General features: G+C 28.1%; 2 protein-coding genes across 5 annotated transcripts in view; both read left to right on the top strand.

Annotated features, from left to right (window-relative positions):
• Positions 1-4,153, top strand: part of LOC117168168 — a 5,513-nt gene extending 1,360 nt beyond the window's left edge. The window contains exons 2-8 of the mRNA XM_033353608.1: positions 2,444-2,583; positions 2,787-3,061; positions 3,175-3,351; positions 3,442-3,688; positions 3,761-3,829; positions 3,905-3,994; positions 4,067-4,153. Of these exons, the coding sequence (XP_033209499.1) occupies positions 2,444-2,583; positions 2,787-3,061; positions 3,175-3,351; positions 3,442-3,688; positions 3,761-3,829; positions 3,905-3,994; positions 4,067-4,147 (1,079 nt within the window). The 3' untranslated portion in view covers positions 4,148-4,153. The remainder of the gene's footprint in view (positions 1-2,443; positions 2,584-2,786; positions 3,062-3,174; positions 3,352-3,441; positions 3,689-3,760; positions 3,830-3,904; positions 3,995-4,066) is intronic.
• A 9,380-nt stretch (positions 4,154-13,533) lies between these two features.
• The window catches only part of LOC117167788 (titin homolog), a 14,380-nt gene continuing 3,619 nt past the window's right edge, over positions 13,534-24,294 (top strand). For 2 of the 4 annotated variants that reach the window (XM_033352972.1, XM_033352971.1), the window contains exons 1-2: positions 13,534-13,918; positions 16,624-16,857. In XM_033352972.1, coding sequence (XP_033208863.1) covers positions 13,816-13,918; positions 16,624-16,857 — 337 coding nt within the window. In that variant the 5' untranslated portion in view covers positions 13,534-13,815. The remainder of the gene's footprint in view (positions 13,919-16,623; positions 16,858-24,294) is intronic. The other 2 variants (XM_033352973.1, XM_033352975.1) reach the window with 2 other exon arrangements.

Raw genomic sequence — 24,294 nt, 5'->3', positions numbered from 1 at the left:
GAGCTCCAAGGAGATTATGTTGAAAAATAAAAAAAAATTTACCCAAAAAAAATTGTTTTTATACTTCATTCTAAGGACTTATTGAACTACCCTCGTAACAATAGATAAGTCATTTAACTAAATTTTTAACTAAATTATTATAAACTATATTATTTTTAACTAAATTATGGAGCAAGAAAATCAATCATAAGTATAATTGTATTTCTAAAATTGCGTGTCAATGAGTGTTTCATTGATCGGATAAGTAGTTTTAATATAGGATTCATGAAAACTTATACTAATTGTAAGTGCCATAAAAAGTGGCGGACTTTTCATATAGGCTACATAGGCTGAAGCCTAGGCAAATACTTAACTTCGCCAGTGGCGATCAGAATTACAAGATTTATTTATTTATGACAATCTATTAATTAGCCATATATTTAACGGTACCGTTTTTGCTGCAGCGGTATTCACTTGATACGAGAATCTTTATCAATATACACAGACGAAAAACAATTAGATGCTAAGGTCATTCTGTTGCAGATCAAACTAACCCGTGTAGAAATTTCCCCGGTTGGCCCTAATACAACAAGGTTTCTGGTCTGATCCCGGCAGGGCTACCCCTGGCTGGGTTTCATGGACAGGAACCGGGCGGGAGCCGGTCGGATTACATTTTCCTCGAATCACGTAGTCTGTGGCCAGCCGGTTACTGGCCGGGCCAACCCTGGTTATATCCCATGGTTGGGAGCCGGCTGGGCACTGGTCAGGTTAATTTTTTGTAGAAATTACACATTTTTTAAGAGCCGTGATATTATCAAAGACGTAATTATGGATGCTAGATGAATTATTATTTGAAAATTATAATTTAAAGATTTATTAGATCAGTGAAACAAAAATGAGCCTTTTTAAATTCTTTAAAAAAAAACATTAAATTTTTGCGAATAATTTAAAATTTAAAATTAAAATATTATCGATTCTGCTATGTGCAAAGACAGAAATGATACAATTTTTATAAACTTCTCTCTATTTATACAATGTTTAGCTTGTGCAATTTCAAATTTACCGCCATATATAGCGCCTGCTGTGCCTGTCGTCTGCATAGACACTCAGTAATTTTCAGTTTCGCACCTGGAACGAGAATGCTACTTGCACTCACGTCGCGTCGTCTCTTCGAAGTTCGCAAATAAAGTCGAGACTCGTGGTTAAAATCAACCTTTTTTCAGTAATTAGTTTGAATCCCCCACTTAGTGCGCGAATAATTATTATTTTAAATTAAAATGTAATCCTGTGTATACAGTTTTTACTTTCTTCCTTCCTAACCTTAAATCACCACGTGGCTTCCAAATTGCTATGGGATTCTATCATCAGGGAATAAAATTCTACTTCAATTTTCTTGCCAGAAATGGTTCACTTGATTTGACTTTTAAGGTTTACCGTAATCTTTACGATGAGCTTTAAAAGACAAAAAAAGTTACCAATTTCTCGCTTGAAGCAACATTTCTTAACCGCTTTTTGGCCGGATTACCCGACCGAATCCCAGCCGGTATTAAAGCCGGGATCCGACCAGTTTACCATGACGTTTTTAGCCGGATCCCGGCCGGATTCCCCGACCAGCGCCCGGCTTAGCGGGGCTATCCGGCTGGGACACGGCTGGTTCCCTGATTGGATTCCTACACGGATTTAGTTTGCTATGAAGAATATTTATTTTTTTATAACGGTAAGGTACATGCATGACAAAAATCCATAAAAACAGTACGATCGCTGTAAATATGGGCAACATGACCTTATTTCAATTAATTTTACAAAAAAATTGTAGTTGAATCCACTGATTTTCAGTACATTTCACCTAGCTGCCGTTAAAATCTGCATATTAATGGGAAAATAGGAATTCAGTAGATATTATTGGAAGTTTGTTGAAATGTAGAGAAAAAAGTTAATCAACTAAACTTCTTATAAAATTTGCTAAAAAGTTGAGATTGTACCGAATGTCTTGTAAAGATCGATGATCTGTTTCCTGCGTAGTCAGGAAAATATGGATTCTATAATATTGTATATCGCAACGCGATCAGCATTATTTGAATACAAACAAATCTAAGTCACTCATAAATAATTTATTTCATCCTGAGGAATTTAAAATGTCGTGTAATTAGATAATAAAAAGATGATATATTTGTAATAAACACGCACAGAAATTCGAATGATGTCAAAATGATTATGATGACAAAACGCAATTAGAATCTAGAGTAGAACTATTCTTTAATACGAGGTGTGAATACTAGTCTACAAATAGATTTTAAAAAAGCATCGAATATGAAGTGGCGTCCCGAAAGCATTAGGGAATCAATGTATCCAGTTTTAGTAATCAACTGGCTACTAGGATTGGGATTAGTTGATTATCCAGTAGGAAATTCAAGGCATAAATTATTTATCATTCTTAACCTGTTAATTGTATGTTTTTTCTCAGTGGCTGCACTTAATTACGAAAATGTGCCATGTGTAGTAAAGCAAAAACACAATCTAGCCACAAACTTATACACTGTGATGAGGTATTCGTACATGTGTATTGCTTCATCTTCAATAATTATTGGTTGGTATTATCGAAAGGTGGGTTTTGGATAATCATTAAATATGGCTTATATCTTCTACAATAATCATATCTTTATTTTAATTATATTCGTTTTTAGTCAGTAAAAAATATATCACTTTTAAAAATATCCCTAAAACAGTAGTCATATAGTATACGTCATTTAGTAATTCAGGATTTCCTTGTATTAAATCTAAATATAGCAAACCGTTATTTTTTCAAGAGGATGCAGCTATTTACTCAAAACTTAGAGAGGATGGACGAAGTCTTTGAATGTTTGGGTCTTAAGAAAAATTATTACAAAAGTTTTAAAGAAATTTTGTGCATAGTATCAATATTTATTATAATAATAGTTTTATTGTTTATTCAAGCTGTGCATTTAAGAATAAGCGTGGCGAACAAACCCAATTTTATGCAAATTATTTTGTGCAGCAGTATTAACAGTTTACCAATGTTTGCGTGCACTTTAGTAGACCTTACTTTCGGAATTGCACTTCGGTAAGTACTGTTGAATATTTGCAATAAATCTTGTCGTATTTTTTAAATACGTAATTTAATTCAAAGAAATAAAAAAACTGTAATGATACTTACTTATGAATTTTAATATGCAGCTGTATTAGAGCAAGATTCATGAATATTAACCACCTTTTGCGCAAAGGATTTTGTGAATATCCAATTCATCCCTTTTTTAACAAGAATGAAATTTATGATATTAAGGATTTCCAATTCAGAACTAATCTCAATTCCACAAATTTTGAAAAAATTAAGCATGTTATGGAGCTATTAAAGTGCGTAATCAATTATATGATTATATAATCCCTTAAAACCATAATAATAATTGAACCTTGAAATATTATGTGTATCTCTGATATTTTCAGACAAATTCATTTGGAACTTTGCAAATTAGCACGAGAAGTAAACCAAATGTTTGGAGTGCATCTCACTTTGCATATAACGTTGATTTTCATGGTCACAACAGTATGTCTCTTTAATATTATAACAATATATCTTAGTCCTCCTACCAAATTCAAATATGGAATGATAATCTACCTACTGGTATATGTCACAAGTTGTTTATTAAAACTTCTGCACAATAACATCGTTTGCTTATTAACCAGTAATGAGGTGTGTGTCCGCAATGCATAATTAAATTGAGTATACTTAAAGACAATTCAATCAAATGTGTTTAATCTTTAGACACATAAAACTGAAGAGATTCTTTTGGATATGAAACTACTGAGGAAAAACTACACAATAATAAGAGAGGTAAGCACATTTTTTAGGTTATCGATTCTTAAAATACTTAATAATAATATATTAATGCCAATTATGATATGCTAGATAGATCTATTTTATCAGCAAATAACTCTACGACCTTTGAAATTTACAACATGTGGATTTAGAACTTTAGGAGTGAACTTCATTTACAATGTAAGTATTTACAATTTTTCATTTTTCATAAATATGTGTGAATTAAAGAAAATAAGAGAATAATTTGTTTAGTTCTTAGGGGCCGTTGTCACTTATCTTCTTATACTAATAAAGATGGATCAAGAAGGTGGTGGTAAAGCTGCATACAGCTAACCTATGGTGTTTTCAATAAGAACAATCTTTAACTAACATCTTATGTAGTGTATATTATAATATATAATCTTCTAAATAAAATTATTCTGTATAAAGTACTTCAGAAAATTAATAATTGACCCTTAAAACCCATTTTTCAATAGGTATAATTTATTAATAATTATGTTATTCGCATCTTCCTATTTTATTTATATAGGAAAGAGTAAGGCTACGTCGGCTCTTTTTTCATTTCGTTTTTTTAATTTAAACAAAAAATTGAAAACGTATTAGGTATTGTTGGAACCAAAATTAAGTTGAATAAAAAATATTGTTTTTGATTTTGCAGCACGATGTTTTGTTTATCAATTATTATAAGAAAAAAGAAGAGATGGAAAATCTGTCGAGCAAAAGATCGTGGGGCTAAGACGGCACTCTCATGTGACAAGTCGACATTTGAATATAATGTTTGAAGAAAGGAAAGGGCACATTTAAAAATTGTGTATCAGTATAGCCAACTAAATTATCGATCCAACAATATATAATACCTTGTCAAAAAAATTTTTTTACACTCTCATCCTATAATGAGGAGGTATTAGTATTACAACAAACTGTCGCTTAGACCAGTGGTTGGCAAACTTTTTGCTCAATTTTCAGGTATAGTCAGGCTCCACCCGACTTAATTTTTTCTACAACTTTTCGGTCTATTTATGTACCTTAGTATGAGTGAACTCACTCCAGCAAGGGTAATTTGTCTATAGACATGTCAAGGTAAGGAACTTTTAAAACTTTTAATTTTTTAACTAGCGATTTGAAAATAGCATTATCAGCATCTACGATTTTTTCCGATTCCAACGATATATTACTTGCCTAGAAAAGTTAAAAATTTGAAGGAGTTTAATAGCAGGAAACATCAGCTTTACAGTCAATTTAATACTAAATACTTCTGATTTTTTCAACCTTTATATACAAATTACATGTCTTTGGAATCGGAAAAATACGGAGATTCCAAATATATTACTGTTAGGTCACTGATTGTAAAATTACGATTTTTTTCCCATTTTCTAACAATGGACCCCTGCGGAAAGGGGTTGGTCTCGCCAAGCTTGCAGGTACTGCCCTGAAAGTAGGTCGTAGGGCAGCCAAGGCAGGCTACCCTGCCCTGAGCAAGAGCGTGCCGACCATTGGCTTAGACCCCTCGATTTTAGCCTTACTAGAACTGCTGGCCCCCGCAGTTTCTCAGGCGAGCAGGGCGAGAGCGGTTGCGACAGTCGTCTCGGCAGAACCATAGTGCGCGAGTACTCAGTTAAGTATATTGCGCAATAGCATTCATATAAAATGGAAATGGTTCAGGTGGCCCTGACTGTTTATGTTTCGATTTCCCCGAATTCAGTCCAAAGCTATTTAAAGGCCACCCCCGACACTGGACTGGAAGCGAGAGTTTGGTGTAGTTTTATGTAAAATTGGACTTTATCGGCTTTCAATAAATCTTCACTTATTGAGACTCTCTGGGTCAGAAAAAAATATTTTTAAACAGTTATATGTCTCGATGTATGTCTATGTATGCCTGTATGCATGACTGTATATTTGTCTGCATCATGTAAGCATGACGGCGTACTCGGTGTCGACTTAGCCCCACGCGTCAATTTTGTATATTGGTATAAAAAAATGAAAATCATCGGAAAATTAAAATTTAATAACACATTCATGTCCAGCACCTTTTTTGCACAAGATAAATATACCTTGATCATAGAAGACGATGATGGACAAAATAAAATACAATCTTCCACAAGCGTCAAAAAACACTGTTTAACCTCCGAAAACACTTTTTATGTCGTAAAATTTGCAATGCCCTGCAGAATGCCACGAAACTCCGTCAATAAATATAGGGAATCAGAGCCCACTTGTATTAGAAAAAACCCAAGTTAACACGGTTTATAGTTTTGTTTTAAAAAGCCAGATCGATAAAATCTCAGATACAAATTCCCGATTTTTTTCAAGTTTCAAAAATGTTTACAAGTCAAAACTGAACAATTTTAGATTGTATTCTTTTGAATTTCAATTTAAAGATCTTTTAACTCGAACGTTTTCAGTTTTTATTAATTCAATTTTACTTAAAATTACTCAACTATTAAAAATTTCTATTCAAATATGAAGAGTTTGAAATGATTATAAATTATAAATTATTTGATTATTTTCATTCACAACAGGTATGGTAAAAATAAAAAAGAAGTAGTTGGTCCTTAGCGCTTTCCAAAAATCTACAGAATATATAATCATTTACAAAAATGTTTTAAAATTTTACGTACATATTTACTTTGTAAATTATGAAAATCAGATCCATTTAAAGTTATGCACATAGATACACTTACAGTCTTAGATCTCTTGGCAAAAATTGAATACATTGAAAAAAAGCCCTTGTGGCTACAAAAATGGGATTTCCCGAGAAATATTGAAAACGTAGAATGTATATTTCACGGAAGCCACATTTTTATATTGTCCAATATTTTGTTAATTTTTATGCTTTTATAAAGAACATTTTTGATTTTTTATGCAGCCCAAACCTTCATTAAACCTTTTTTCGTGTTTGGCGTTGTTTAAAAAAAACAAAAAATCTTGTTTGACGATGATACCGAAAATCTTGTTTGTTTTAACTTATTTCTAACGACTTAGGAGATCATTCTAGAAAGTTACAATTTTTATAATTTTGAAAAAAAATGGTAAGGGTTATACTTGTTTAAACCCACAGATTCTGAATTTTTCAATTAAAATCGACTAATTTAATAATTACACATTTTTCATCCGTCAATTTCAATCTCATTTATGAGCCGAAAAAGGTTCGACCATCTTAGACAAGACAAGGCTCGACTTGAGACAAGTAAACGCCGTTTTCTGCCATAAAATTAAAACGAAGGCCTATGTCTCGACTCAGTTTTGAGACGCAGCCAGACAATGATGTCTTGGAGACAAACTCAAGACATAACCAAGTCCAACTCAAGTCGAACTCAAGTCGATGCATTTTTACACGGGAACTCGCATAAAACTCACAGGATGTTCTTATAGAATTTCAATACTCATAAATTTGGAAGCGAGAAGCATCTTTATTCTGCTTCATATTTTAAGAGATTGTAAGTTAATATTTCAGATTAAGTCTAATGAAATAGCACACATTTTGTACTTCCCGTCTCACATGTCAAGTAACTGATCCGTGTCTCATTGTGGTGCAGCAATTCGATATGTATGTTTAAGAACAATTTGATGACAGTGTTAATTGTTTTTTAAAAATTTACAAGTAATGTTAATAAGAAATAAAATTGGCTATTTACTTCAAAGTTATTTAATAAGAAATTAATATATAGGCTTTATGGCTTTATAGTTGGAGCGCCAGGGTGGCTCAATCGGGGATCCCTGGTCGCATGTAAACTATAAACTAATTACAATATTCAGTTACTTATTTCTTTATTGTAAATGGAATAACTTATTTTTCACAACAGCTAAATATTTGGATGAGATAGAACTCTTGTTAAAATAAAATTTTCGATTTAGTGTCAAGAAAATGTGTAAGACAGAATGCAACACAGGTGAGGACTTATAATATATGAATATAAACGAATATAAAAAGATTTGTATAATTTTGCCATTAAGGACATGCGACACAGCTAAATGCCTATATTACCGACCTCACTTTTTCAGTTCACTGAATGTTTTTTTGAACCTAAAAACTTTTTTTGTAAATAAAATATCGAGCTGAAGCTTTGGAAAATGTATTAGAGTAAAATAAAGTACGCTTAGGTACTGCATTTTGGTAGGAACATCACTGAAAATTATTTAATCTTTTTTCTGAACCTCGACATTTTTTGAACGTTCGAACTTTTATTCTACATAAAATATCGGTCTCAATCTTTGGGAAATGCAAGAGCCGAAAGAAAACTACGTTTAAGTACATAGCTTAATAATAAAAGATGTAAAAAAATTTCAACTATCAATTCCATCGGCATCAGCCGGTAACGTTGTACACGAAATTACGCACTCTCTAGAGCCTCGTCTAGTGGCCGTCAGGGTTCGTATTTTCGTGTACAGCGTTACCGGCTGATGCCGATGAATTTGATAGTTGAAATTTTTTTTTTACATCTTTTATTTTTAAGATTTGTACTTAAACGTAGTTTTCTTTCGGCTCTTGCATTTCTCAAAATTTGAGACCGATATTTTATGTATAAAAAAGTTCGAACGTTCAAAAAATGTCGAGGTTCATAAAAAAAAAAAAAATGAAATAATTTTCAGTGAAGTTCCTACCAAAATGCAATACTTAAACGTACTTTATTATACTCTAATACATTTTCCAAAGTTTCAGCTCGATATTTTATTTACAAAAAAAGTTCTTAGGTTCAAAAAAACATTTAGTGAACTGAAAAAGTGAGGTCAGTAATACAGGTATTTAACTGTGTCACATACCCTTAATGTTTGAAAAATAAACATGTTCGATTTAAAAGTTATTCGATTCGAAAAATACGTAATTTTTCTTTATTTAAAAATGGGAATAAGCTTAATTTAAGGAACAAAATTTACTACGTGTTGATTTTTTAAGTTCTTAAGGCACGTTAAAGGTCATATGCTCGCAATCGAATGAACTTTAAGATCCAATATCGCATTTTCAAATCGCTACGAAGCCGTGCATAAATGATACGTAAAGTCTGAGGGCGCGGGTGAACGATTTTCCTATCTCTTGCATTAGGGGGGGGGGGGTCGTAGAAACCATTTCTTAAGATATTTTTTAAGCCTGCGAATCACTAGAAAAAGTGAAACAGATTTGATAATAAACAGCAGTTTGTTATCACAATTTAATGCTTACTGTAGCAACTAGTAAAATGGTGGTGACTAACTCATTATAGCCCGCTCCTCTTTTGTTTGTTCGCGCCCGAGTGCTCACCGATTAAAGAGTTTCACTGTAGTTGTCCCAACTAACCATTTACTTTAGTGTTTTAAATAACTTGATTTTTAACAAAAAAGAAAATAAATCAAAGGAGATTGATTTTTAATTAATAATATTAATTTTTAAAAAGAGAGTTCGACATTCTACTAATTAGTTGAATTTCCAATGAAAAATAACGTATTCTCTAGGAAAAATATAATTGTTGATATTTCAACCAAAACAGACTTTAATTTTAAATCAAAAGCACTTAAATTCTAAATTGTTGAATTCATCAATTAAAAAGGTAAAATATTCAGAAAACAGTTAAATTTTCAATTCAAGAATATAAATGTTAAACCACGAAGTTAATTTTCACCTAAGTAGTTGAATTTTCAAAAAAAAAATGACGAATTCTCCACGAAAAATTTAATATGTAGTTGATATTTCAACCAAAACAGTTAAATTAAAGAAAAAGGGTGAATTTAAAAAAAATACCTGAATCCTTAACGAAAACTGTTTAATAATTTGTAACCAAGCAGTAGCACTATTAATAAAAAAAGATAACATTTCTACAAGAAGAGATGAATTTTAAAACCGATAAGACAGATTTTCAACAAAAGAGTTCAATGTTCAACTAAGAAAGCTTTTGTATTCAAAGGAAAAAAATGTCATCTAAATTGTTGAATTTTCAAACTAATAAAGGTTAAATCTCTAGACAACAGTTAAATTTTCAATCAAGCAGTTGCATTTTTTCAGAAAATAATAGAATTGTGAACAATACATTTGAACTTTGAAAACGAAAAGACGAATTTTCAGAAAAATTTTCAATCCGAAAATATGAGTTTTCAAAAAAGGTTGATTTTTAACTAATTGTTCAATTTTCAACTAAAAACGATTACTTTTAAGACAGAAATGGAATACTCAAATTTTCGACACAAGAAATTGATTCTTTTTTTTTCAACAAAATCTTTCAAAATTCAACCAAATAATTTGCATTTTCAATCAAAACCGTCGAATTCTCAACGAAAAATATAATAATTGATATTTCAACCAAAAACGACTTACATTTCACAAAAAGGGTGGTATTTCAACAAAATAGTTAAATCCTCAACAAAAACAAATTAATTTATATCCAACCATTTTTTCTAAACCCAAGTGTTGAATTCCTAAACTAAAAAGGTATAATATTCAGAAAACAGTTAAATTTTCAATTCAAAAATATAAATGTTCAACCAAGAAGTAAATTTTCAACCTAGCAGTTGAATTTTCTAATAAAATTAGAGAATTTTAAACAAAACAGTTGAACTTATCAGCCAAAAAGAGGGATTTTCTTTGGATTTTTCAACCCGAAAATATAAATTTTCAAAAACAGTTTGATTTTTAACAAACTGTTGAATTTTCTACGAAAAACGATGAAATTTAAGCCAGAAATTGAATAGTTGAATTTTACAATAAAAAAAATGATTAAAAAAAAGAAAACGAATTTTACAAAGAAGAAGATTGATATTCAAATAATAAAAAAATAAATTTTCACAAAGTATTTCAACAATCAACCAAGTAGTTGAATTTCCAATAAAAACGATGAATTCCCTACAAAAATATAATATTTGATATTTCAACCAAAACTCTTTAATTAAACAAAAAAGGGCGAATTTTCCAAAAATACTTGAATCTTTAACGTCAACAGATTGATAAGTTTTAACCAAGCAGTAGCATTGCTTATCAAAAAAGATAAAATTGCTAAAAGATGAGATGAATTTTTAAACCGAAAAGCCAAATTTTCAACAAAAAAGTTAAATTTTCATTCTGGAAGTTTTTTTCAACCTTTTTTACCAATTTTCACAAATATAATAGAATTTTAAACAATACATTTGAACTTTCAAGTCGAAAAGACGAATTTTCGGTGAAATTTTCAACCCGAAAATATGAGTTTTCAAAAAAGGTTGATTTTTAACTAATTGTTGAATTTTCAACTAAAAACGATAACTTTTATGCCAGAAATGATTTACTCAAATTTTCGAGTCAAAAAATCGTTTTTCAGCACACAAAAAAAAACTAATTTTACCACCAAGAAGATATGATCCTCAGATACTAAAATTATTTTTTTGACAAAGTATTTCCAAATTCAACCAAGTAATTTGAATTTTCAATCATAAGCGTCGAATTCTCAACAAAAATATATTATAGTTGGTATTTCAACCAAAACGGACTTTAATTTTAAATAAATTCACTTTGATTCAACAAAAAGGGTTGTTATTTCAACAAAGTAGTTAAATACCTAACAGAAACCAATTAATTTTTAACCAAACAGATGCATTTTTAATAAAAAACATATCAAATTGCTACAAAAAGAGATTAAATTTCAAATCGAATAATGGATTTTCAACAATAGAGTTAAATTTTTAACCAGAAAAGATTTCTCATTCAAAAGAGAAAAAATGGCTACCAAATTATTAAAGTTTCACGCTAAAAAGGTTTCTATAATATAGACGAACGTAATAGAATTTTCAGATTAAAAATACGAATTTCAAACAAACAGATCATTCTTAAATCAAAAGGAGCGATTTTCAACAAATATTTTTTTCTTTCTTGGAACTTTCAAAATAAAGACAAACAAAAGTTCACAAAATAATCACAACTGTCATGGGTTGGAGTCATGGAGAAAAAGAAATTCTTGCGAGTATTTGTGCGCATGCGGCACAATTAACAAAAATTTAATTCATGTTCTTCAATATTCATGTACGTCAAATTTGTTTCAAGGTAAGTTATAATCGAAAAAAAGAGTAAATTGTAACCCTTAGTTTTACTTCTGACATTTTTTCAGTTTTTAATATTGCATTTTCTCATGATTTTCTTTAAGGGGGTTTTGAAAAAAAAAAGTTCAAAGCCGGGTCAATTACTCAATTTTCAATATTTTGAAAATATCCTAGTTCAGGCCATAGCCACAGCTTCACAGATGAAAATGCCGTTTGGCTTTCTGATTTCAAATAATAATAGGTCATTTAGTAATTCAGGATCTCCGTGTATTAAACCTAAATATAGCAAACCGTTATTTTTTCAAGAGGATGCAGCTACTTACTCAAAACTTAAAAAAGGATGGACGAAGTCTTTGAATATTTTGGACTGAAGAAAAATTATTCCAAAAGTTTTGAAAAAATTTTGTGTACAGTATCAATATTTATTATAATAATAGTTTTATTTATTCAAGTTGTGCATTTAAGAATAAGCGTGGCGAACAAACCCAATTTTATGCGAATTATTTTGTGCAGCATATTGCTGAAAATTACATTTCATTCTATAACTTTTTCCTATGATTCTTGTGGCAAAATTACACATTTCTTGTAAATTGAAAGTCATTATTAAAGGAATTTTACCATAAATTAATGAATTTTACGCTAAAGTGTAACTGAAATAAAAATGTAGTTTTACGACAAATGTAGCTTCCAACGATTAGTGTAATTTCACACGCGGAGTGCAATAGGATTTACTTAAATAAATTTGTTCGTATGTTTAGCTTGCTTGCAAAAAAAAAAATAATTTTGAAGGTTACGGCTGTTTCGACAGCTGCTGATATAAATTAGGATGCGCCCATTTCGCCCACTGATCATAACCTTATAAGTTTGATGCGTATTTGTTTTGTAACAGCAAACCAAGAAAAAAGTTTAATTTTTTCTGTGTAATAAACACATGACTCCTTTTATTTATATCTTATTATTCTTACGATTCGATTTAATTAAAACATACATTAAGCGATTCAAAATACCCGGGCTGATCACTGCGCATGCGCAATCTTTTACATGCGGCGTTTTACAGCGTCACTGTAATTTCACAAGGCGAATGTAAAAATCCATTCTTCCACAACTGCTTTTTACCATCTGTGTGCGACTTTACACTGACGTGTTATTTCTACCTAATTTTGATAATTTTCCCAAAGTAATTACTGGTATTTTTATGTCCTATGATCTTTGTGGTAAAATTACATGAAACTTTAAAGTGTAGGATAATTACAAAATTCTAAACCGTTTTTTTTTCATAAGGAAATAATCGAAAAAAATCATGAGATTTGAAAAAAAGTTCAAAACCGGGTCAATTACTCAATTTTCAATATTTTAAAAATATCCTAGTTCAGGCCATAGCCACACCTTTACAGATGAAAATGCCGTTTGGTTTTTTAATTTCAAATAAGCCGTTCGCCCGGAATCATGCCGATCATGGATACACTTTTTTTGACATGGGTGTCTTCGGAGTGGCGCCATACGCATTATAATAAAGATTTTGGGTTCAAACTTGTGCTATTTACTGTTCAAATGTGAATGAATATATAGTGAAAAGTTCAAAGTTGTATCTTGTTATCGTTCATAAAAAAAAATTCCCAAAAAAAGGTAAACAAACGGGCTGTCATACGGGGTGACCCCTTAAATATAAACGCGCGGGAACACTAGCGTCACCTAACGTCTATTTCATGAAACGCAACGTATCACTGGACAGCAGGAAAGGCAGGAAAGTCTACGAAAGTCGTAAACAAAGATTCGAAGACTGACCAATGTGTTGGCTGACAAAATCGAAAGCCTTGAGTAAAACATTAGAAAGTTATTAATCATGAGTACAAATTACGAAAATGTTGTGAAAAATTATTGAATTTACTTGTCACTATTCTCAGAATGTGAGCCAGGAAGCTTGGAATCGTTCAGTGTAGCGGGTTTAGCGTTACAATTTTAAGGTTATGTTGTGAATCGTAATTTGTCTTATTCAACAATAATTTTACTTTTATTACTGCAAAACAATGTCTAAACGGAGAATTAGTGCTGTGAGGCGTCAATCTCGTTTGAGAAGATCAAGTAGTGGCCCCGGAGAGCTTGAAGAGGATTCAAACGTTTTTGGAAAAGGTAAACTGCCAAGTGTGATAAATGTTTAGGATAAGTTTGTGATGTTTCTCAAAGGCGCGAAGGCAATTAACTTCAAACTTAAGAGAAATAATTTATTTAAAGAATATATCTTAGCCATTGTTAGTTAATATGACAATATTCTCAATCGTTGCACGAATTTATGTGAACTTAAACTCCTTTTTCATCGCTCAGTCAAGATATATTTTTTATTAAATAGTAATGATTTTATTCTGAAATTTTCTCAAAATTCATAATTAATAATTCGAATTGAAATCTTTTCAAATTAAATATAACAAAGATTCAAAAGATTCAATAAAGGCGTATACACTAGAATTAAGAGATTTTACACCAATTTTCCAACGGTTTCGACCATTTTATAAAGATTTTAAAACTTTCAAAAGACTTGAAAGATTTTAAAAATGATAAAGTTTCCATAAATTTCAGAATATTTCGAAAAATTTCAGTGATTTCAAATGAACACAAAATATTTCACAAACGATGATTTCAAAGATTTAAAAATATTCACAAACATCACTTATGTTTGCAAAAAATTAAAAATTAACTTATTTATGGTTCTGCTTTCTCTCGAAATTATTGACCAATAAAAAATGAAATGTCTCATCTTTTACATGTATCACGAACGATTATTTAATTATTTTTTATAAAAAAGAGACCTGGAAGAATTTTATTTTTTGATATAAGACATAAATATTCTGAATATATATTTCGAATAATTTTTAATTGAAAATTTCCAAATCAAACAATATTAGATGAAGTAAAATTTGAAAAAGTACAAATGATATTTCTAATGGAGTAAAAAGGAATTGAACTTGGGTCATTTCTAAATAAATATTTTAAAATTGGATAATTTGAAATTAAAGGTGTTTAAAATTGAAAAAACGAAAAACTCTCATAATTGAAAAAATGAAGCTCAGTTTCCTAATTGAAAGCGTTCAAAATTGACCGATTTCATTTTCAATTCAAGGGAACTAAAATTGTATTATTTCTGATTAAAAGAGGTCAATATTGATTAATTTAAAATTCAAAGGTTGTCAATTCAAATGATTTCGAATTCAAAAGCGATAGAAATTTTAGAATTTTGAATTGAAAACTAAATTGAATTTTTCAAAGTTTGTAAATTTCTAGAATTTTAAACTATATCAGAAAATTATGATTTAAAATTTAAATTGAGAAGATACATTTTTCTGAAATAAAAAAAATAAATGTACCACCATACCGTTCAAAATTAAAATTAAAAGAATCCGATCTTAAAACTGTTTTGATTTAAAAATATGAAAGTAAACAAAAAGGTTTTTTTTTACGTTGGCATCTATCTCAATTCTCAAAAAATAATTTGATTTAAGATCAAATTGTTTTTTTTTTTCAACTGAAAGCTTTTATGGCCAATTATAAATAAAGTTTTGAATAAGTGAGTTCAATTTTTAATAGTTTCAATTTGTTTCTCCTAGGTTGTGGTACCTAAATAAATTTTTTTCCCCAAAAATTCACAGAAAAGAACCCGGAAGATTTAAGGTTTTTTTTTAGTTTTCAGACTATTAAAAAAATGTAATAACAATTCCAATTATTTGATAAGATATTTAGAAGGTTTAGAAGTTCTTAAAAAATTTGACAATAATTTATATCTTGCATTTAAAAATTTTTTAAAAATAAAATGTAGATTTTCAAGGATAATTGAAAAATCACGAAAAAAAATTCCCGAAAAATAAAATATTCAAAAACAGTGGCGAGAATTTCATTTTTTGGATTTTTCATATGCCACAATTTTTGAAGATTTAAAAACAGGCAGCTTTGTAAGAATTTTGAAAGGTTTCAAGAGAATAAAAAAAAATTTTAAGATTCATGGGAAAATTTGATGATTTTTTTATTTTTAAAAATGAATTCTAAGAAAAAATGTTTCAAGCCATTTTTAATGTTTTCCTACAATTTCCAAGTTAGAAATGTTTTGAAAATATTCAAAAATAATTAAAACTACAAAATTTTTGAAAGATTCAAACAAAATGTAAGTTCTTGAAAATTTTGAACAAAAAAGAATCTTTTTTTCGTTTAAGATTCCTGGATAAATGTGAAATTATTTTTAATTTTCAAAAACTATTTTTTAAAGAAAATTCCAAAAGACTTCTTAATATTAAAATATATATTTTTTTTATTTAAAGAGAAATTGTGTTGAAGAGATACAGGAATTCTGAAAATTTTAAAGAGAATAAAAATATTTTAAAAATTTGAAAAGATTTCTGGAAGTTTATCAAATATATTTTTTATTTTTCCCAGTCTCCGAAAGGTTTTAAATATCTTTTAAACTTACTCGAATGTTTCATACTATTTTGTAATCTCTTGTAAAATAAACCAATTTTTTAATAGTTTTGAATAGCTCGAATTTAAGTGTTAAAAATCTTTAAAGAAATAAATAGTTAAAGGAAATTTTTATTTTATATGAACAATTAATTTTCCCGCTAAATCTAAAAACAACATTAACGCGTGATTGGTAATTATCATTAAAATAAAATGTTACATAAATAAAATAGTAAAAATGCTTCATTTTTGAAACTTGCTCAAGTTATTTAGAAAATAATTGTTTATATCTATTTAGAAAATATTCAATCATACATTCAGTAGTAAAGAAGAGTAAAAATGATTAATATGAACATTTCATTATATGAGTAGTAACTTAAGATTAAAATTTTTAGAAGATCCCTTTTGGTACAAACGTATGGAAAAAAACAATACAGCACTTCGACCTTCTCTGCGTCTCAGTATCGCTGCAGAATCATCAGCAGTTCTGGACTCTGAATCTGACGAAGATATGCCTCCACCTCAGGATCGTTGGTGGAATCCTTTAAGAAAGTATAATCAGACAATTAATCGGACCTCCGAAGTTCAAAGAACTATTCGTTCAAGTCTAAACGCAGATCCTACTTCAGGTAAAATATATTTACTGTAATATTCTTCTTACACATATTTTACTTAAGATTTCAGATAAAACTTTAATCACGGTGGTCAAAAAAACTTTATTTTCAAAATTTCCTGACATTTCCCAGATTTTTTCTGACGAATTTTTAATTTTACCTAACCATTAATATTAAATTAATATTGAAACCATTAATATTTTAAACGTAGAATATTCTATAAAGGACAAATTTTATGTTCAATCAGACTAGAATTTTCAAAAACACTATTAAATTTTTAACAAAATAGTTGAATTTTTGACTAAAGTGGATGGCATTTTAACAACATAGTTAAATTTTCAATAAAATAATCAAAGTTTCAACAAAATTGTTAAACTTTTAAACAAATTGTTCTTTTTTTAACTCACCAAGAAGACTTTTCAACCAAGAAAGATTCCGTTGAGTTTTTATAATTTAAAAAGGGTTAAACGTCAACCAGAAGCAGTTGCATCCGAAAAGAAATTATTAAATATTCAATCAAATATTTGCATCTTTAATTGAATAGTTACATTTTCAACTTACAAAGTTTAATTCTCAACAAAAAATGCGCGCTCGCTTCACTCATAAGTTTAGGCGCGCCCAGGGCGCGCGACTGTTGCTTCTGACGCTTCGCGCTCGTTACTATATTTATCTTACGTTTCGCGCTCGATACTTTATTTGCCTCGCACTACGCGCTCGGTATTTGTGGACAGACTTTTTAAAACTAGATATCAAAGCATAGGCAACAGTAATCTGGTGATTGTGAATTCTCTTTCGTTAAAGCTCCTTCGGCTTTAACGTACACAATCTCATCATGTATCTCATGCTTCGCACTTGAGTTTGTCCCTGAAAATGTATATAATTTCCACAAATGTATATTATTACGATTCATAACATGCAATTGTATTAAAACAGACCTAGTTTCTTTGTCTCGTTTGAAAGAAAAAACTAATTCATTAAAAAAAATGTCTTCTCAAGCATTTTGTTGGAACATCTGTCGTTTGTTCATAAACTGAATTTACTCATTTCCTAGAGTTCTTAAATTCCCGAGAATTTAAATTAAGGTTATATAACCGAGAATACGACAGAATTTAGGAGAATTTAAGGGAATTTAAGAATTTATGATTTTTAACAATATTTTTATTGTTCAGGTCATATCAGCGGTTCAATATAAATTATTTTCTAGCTCAGACATATTCAGGAATTGCAGTGTTTCATAGACAAATTTAAACTTTTCAAATGTATTAGTTTATTTCAAACAAAAAAAAAAGTTTTTCCTACTTTAAAAGATAACTCTTTTAAGAAAAGAATTTTTAAACCAAAAAGACGAATTTCCAATGAATAAAGATTTTTCACTCAAAAAATAAGTGAAAGTTTATCTATCTTATTGAACCTTCAACCCAGAAGTCAAATTTTCTTCATAAAAATTCAATTTTCAAACAATAAGTTCACTGTTCAACAAAAAATTAATTTTCCACGAAACTGATACATTTTTACGCAAAAAAAGAAAATATCAATCTAAAAAATTATTTTTAACAACAAAAACGCGAATTTTTAACTAAAAAATATCTATATTAAAAAGTGGAAAAGTGACATTTACCCAAGTAGTTAAATTTTCAATGAAAAAAGATTAATTTATAACAAGAGAATTAAACTTTTATCCAACGAGGTAACTTTTCGAATTAAAATATAAATCTTTAACAAAGAAAAAGTGATTTCTTAACAAAGCGATTTAACCCAATGTTTCAAACAAATTAGTTGAATTGTCAATCAAAGAAGAACGATTTTTGACCAAAAAGTTGCACTTTCATACAAAAAATTTAATTTCTTCCATAACAGATGAAGTTTTAAACCAAAAAATCAATTTTTTTTAAAATAGTTGGATTTTCTGTTGAATAAGATTTTACTCCAGTTTTCACGATGAAACTATAAATTTTTTGACAAGAAATAATTTTCTACGAAAAAATGTGAATTTTCAATCCAAAAAGACGAATTTTTAACCAAAAAGGACGAATTTTTAACAAAATTGTTGAATTCTCTAGCAAATAGTTGAATTTTCATTTTAAAAATATGAAATTTATCGTAAAGCAAAAGAATTTTTTATTACAAAAAAAGTTGAGTTTTCATCCAAAAAAAGATTCCAGTTAAGTTTGTAAATTCTCTTTTGAAATGTATCCTCCATGTTTAAAAATTCTTCTTTTTAGTTAAAAATGTAAGTATTCTAATTAAATAATAATAATTTTAGTCAAAAATTCATCTTTTAAGTTGGAAATAAAATTACTTGGCTTAAAGTTAAACTTTTTTATTACGAATTATTTTTGTTGAAAAATAAGCTGTTTGATTGAAAACTTTTTTTTTATAAAAAGGAATTTTTGCCGTAAATTTGAGTATTTTGTTGAATTTTTTTTTTATTTTGTTGAAAATTATTGTTCTTTTGAACTAAAAATGTAACCATTGTTCCAGTTGAATATTCCATAATTTTAGTTAAAAATTCATCTCTTTGGTTGAAAAATTATTTTTTTAACTCAAAATTTTTTTAGTCAATTTTTGATTATAAAATGATGAACTTTTTTAGTTCAACATTCGTTTTTGTTGGTTGAAAATTGATTTTTGAACTTAAAACATAATTATTTCAGTTTTGGTTGACAATTGATCTTTTTCTAGTCAAAATTAATTTTTGTTGTTGAAAATTCAACTATTTCAGTTAAAGATTCATTGTTTTAGTTTAAAACTCATATTTTTTGCATAAAATTCAACTACTATTCCAGTTGAAGATTCATCATTTATGCTGAAAATTTATCAGTTGAGATAAAAAAATTTGTATTTCAAAAAGTAATTCCCGTTTTTGTTGAAATTTTTCTTGAGTTCTCGACCAAATAGTTCAAATTTTTAAATAGAAAAAGATCATATTTCTCTTAAAACAAATTAATTTTTTCTTAATACATATTTAAAAAAAATGCTTGAATTTTCACCCAAAAAAGATTCCAGTTGACTTTTCAAGGTAAAAATACGAATTTCGTAACAAAAGATAAGTTTCTACAAAAAAGACTAAATTTCCATAAAAAAAGATAAATTTTTTCCACCAAAAAGCATGCATTTTTAACAACATTGTTGAACACTCAACCAAATAGTTGAACTTAAATAAAAAGACGAAATTTCTCTTATAACAGATGAATTTTTATTTTATTAAACAAATTTTTTTTTAATGTTGAATTTTCATTAAAAAAAGATTTTATTTGACTTTTCAAGATCGGAATATGAATTTTGTAACAAAAAATAAGTTTTTACAAAAAAAAATGGAATTTTTATCCCAAAAAGTTGCATTTTTATCTAAGAAAGATGAAATTTGTACTAAAAAAGATAAATTTTTAATAAAAAAACGACAATTTTTTTAAAAGTATGTTAGTGCATTTTTTAATGCCAAAATTTTAATTTTAAACAAAAAGTAAATTTTCTACGAAATAATTAAATTTTCAATAAAAAAGAATTTGCAACAACAAAAAAATGACTTTTTAACAAAATAGTTTAATGTCTAACCAAACACTTGCATTTTTATAAAAAAAACTATTTAATTTCTGCCGAGGCAGATAAACTTTAAAATAAAAAAGACAAACATTAAAAAAAAAGAGTTGAATTTTCAACCGAAAAGTTAACAAAAAAATGCAATTTTCTGTTAATATTGTAATAAATTCTGAGATCCTCATAAATTCTCAGAAAATTTATTTCTCGGTCAGAACTCTATCACTAACCTCAGTGATACAGACTTTCTCAATTTAATTTTCTATCGCATCGTGTTCTACATCCCAGTTTTTATATATTCAGGGTGGCCGCTGAACCGGGAAATCTAAAAAACCGGTAATTTTTTGAGGACGGGAAAAACCGGGAAATGACAGTGAATTTATTTTTTGACCGTGAATTTTACAACATTTTTAGAAAAAAAATTCTCTCCAAGTTTTATTTCAACAGTTTGTTAAGTAATAAGTTGAATTTTTATCCATTTCAATTATGACATCATTCAGTTTACAATGCGTACAAAAATATTTTCCTTAAAAAATGTCTTACTTTAAGTTATCATTTCTAATCTAAAGAATTTTAGTATGCAGTCTTGAATACTTAAATATTTTATTAAATTATCTTTCAAATCATTCTGTGCTTGAAGTATTAAAAGGGAACAATAATTTATTTGAAAAAAAAAACGATTCGAACTCCGTTCAAAATTTAAGAATTTCCAGATTGTAACGTTAAAAATTAAACGTTTTCAATTCAAAAGTCTTAGTTATTTAAAAAATGTAAACTTACCATATAAAATTTATAAATTATTTTCATTTTAAAAATAAATTCATAATCATGTATTTTTTATATAATGTTGCTTTAGTCTAAAATATTTTATTTTAATCAATTCAATTAAAAAATTTTTTAATTGAGAAAAATAATTATTATTGAATAGTAAGAAATATTTCACTGTCCATTTAAGGCCAGTAAATTAAAAGCAAATATTTAAAAGTAAAAAATTTTAAACTGAATTGTTTTTCATAGAAGGCTTTAAATGTCAAGAATTTCTAAGAGCTTTTAAACTCTTAAAGTTACAATTTTAATTGTTCTATTTAAAAAATGTTTAATTTGTTAGTTAAATTGTTTAATTTTGACGTATAAATAATAATTAAAAACTTATAATTTGTAGGACAAATTTGAGTAGTTTTAGGAGGTATTTAGAAGTTTTGTAGTTTCAAAATTAATTTTGAACTTGAAACAAAACTTAGATTAGTGCCGATTGTACACAAAAATTGCGCCGCGTTTTAAGAATTGTGAAAGGCTTTAAAAAAATAAAAACATTTTCTTTAGATTCTCAGAAAAATTGAAAATTCGATTCATTTCAAAAGACATTTAGAAGTTCTAAAAAATTTCAAAATTAATTTTAAATTCAAGATTTTGAAATAAAATGTTGAAGCTTTTTAAGTATGTTTCTATTTAAAATGAAAATAACTTAACTTATAATTTAAGAAATATTCTTTTTAAAAAAAAATTAATTTTTCAATTTTTAACGTTTCTAGCTTGAAATTGTTTGAAATAATATAATATAAAAAATGTAAAGTTCATTGATTCTTTGATTTAGATAATTGAAAATGATAACGTGGATTACAATTTTACCATTTTTGTCTGAATCTTTGAACTCATTGATTTCTAAAAGTTAAAAATTCTAATTTTTTCAGTTTATCTGCATTTTATTTAAAATTTTTAAATTGAAAATCTTTGGAATACTGTGAAATTGTTGAATGCAAACATGAAATTTTTGATTATTCATTATTTTTTATACTTTCAAAATTGTAATTTTCGATTTTTCAAAGCAAATTAAAAAATTTGTTATGATAACCTTGTAGGGTATTCAAAATGCAACTTTTTCATTTTCTTTACTTTTCTTCATATTGTGCGTTATACGGTTTAAAATGTTCATTTTCGTTTGTTTTTTGGAATTCTGTAAAACTGTCAATCTAGTAATTTTTGGTTTTATCAAAAAAATGCATTGGGATTAATTATTCGTCTTTTTGAATAATACGAATATTCGTACAGAGAAATGTTGAATCTTGAAAAAAGTTGTCAAAAAATATTTCAAATGCGATCACTTTGAATTTTTATCCATAATGGTTGGCTACCGAATTTGGCCTTTAATTTATGTAAAAAGATACATTTTCCACTACAAATGGAAGTTAAATTTTTAGTTAAAAAATTAATTTTCAACAAAAAAACGAATTTTCAACAAAATAGTTCAATCTTTTACCAAAGAGATGAACTTTCAACCAAAAAATAAATGTTTTAACAAAGTGGTTCAACTTTTATTCATATAGTTAAATTAGCAAAAAAAATACATTTTTCAACGATGTGGTTCAATCTTCAGCTAAGTAGTTTAATTATTAACAAAACAGAAAGAATTTTCTGATAATAATGTAATATTAGATTTTGAACCAAAAAAAATTTAATTTTTAATAAAAAACAGTTGAATTTTTCGAAAAAAATACGAATGTTTAACAAAATAGTTGAGTTCATGTTTTTAGTTTAAAAATTAAAGTTAAAAGATGAGTTCCCAATAAAAACTCTGTACAAAATACGTGCATTTTCAAAAAAGTGGTTGCATTTTTAATTAATAAAAATGAAATTTCAAACGAAGAAGATTCGTTTTTGACCAAGAAATAAAATTTCAATCTAAAAAAGAGTAATTCAATTTTTAGTTACAAAAAAATTAATTTTAAACAAACCAAAGAAACAACACACATTTTTAGTAATGTGGTTCAACTTTTTCTAAAGTGGTTGAGGTTTCAATTAAAAAGATAAATTTTCAACAAATTATTCCAACTTTCAATCAAAAAGATGTATTTTCGACTGAAATAAAATGATGATTCTGTAAACTGAAATAGTAAAATTTTCAGTTACAAAATTAATTTATAACGAAAAAAAACGAATTCTCAATGAAAGAGATGCATTTTCAACTAAAATTATGAATCTTGTGCATCAAATTTTTTTAAAATAATCTGGTTTAACTTTCAGGCAAGTAGTTAAATTTTTTGCCAAAAAAGGTTAATTTTCAGCGATTAATGTAATATTAAATATTATGAACCAGATAGCAATTCTCTGACTTTTGTAAGACTTCTTTCAAAATCCTTGAATTTTCCTTGAATTTGGGAAATGATAGCGAACATGCTGACGGACGTCCCCACACACTTTTTTTCACGGAGCGTTGCTTCCAAACTACACAATATTTTTGGCCGAAAACTTTGGACTTATAAAAAAAAAATAGTAACTAATCTCCCGGAACTAACCTTGTTTGCAGGTAATCAAAAAAGTTTATTTCATAAATAATTTCCAGATTGTCGGAAAGGCAAAGATGAAAAAGGACGTAACCTCAAAATAATGCATATGCATAAAATTTTTATTTAGCACAATAAATTTTTTGTTATTATCCCTAAAAAAAAAGTCCGGGGACATCCGTTATGATATTTTATAGCATTTCTGAATTCAGTTTTAAAAAATTTTCATTTTTGTGGAAAAAAAGCCGAGGAAACTGTAAGTATCACATGCCCTTAAGGGCATGTGACACAGCTGTACCTATATTAATACCTATATTATCGACCTCACTTTATCATTTCACTGAATGTTTTTTTGAACCTAAGAGTACAATAAACTACGTTTAGGTACTGAATTTTGGTAGGAACTTCACTGAAAATTATTTTATCTTTTTTCTGAACCTCGACATTTTTTGAACGTTCGTACTTTTTTTATACATAAAATATCGGTTTCAAACTTTGAGAAATGCAAGAGCCGAAAGAAAACTACGTTTATGTACAAAGCTTAATAATAAAAGATGTAAAAAAAATTTCAACTATCAATTCCATCGGCATCAGCCGGTAACGTTGTACACGAAAATACGAACCCTCTAGAGCC

Source organism: Belonocnema kinseyi, chromosome 2 (genome assembly GCF_010883055.1).
Source record: "Belonocnema kinseyi isolate 2016_QV_RU_SX_M_011 chromosome 2, B_treatae_v1, whole genome shotgun sequence".
NCBI lineage: Eukaryota > Metazoa > Arthropoda > Insecta > Hymenoptera > Cynipidae > Belonocnema > Belonocnema kinseyi.
Note: the sequence above shows the minus strand (reverse complement) of the source record. Positions and strands in the feature narration are given on the sequence as shown.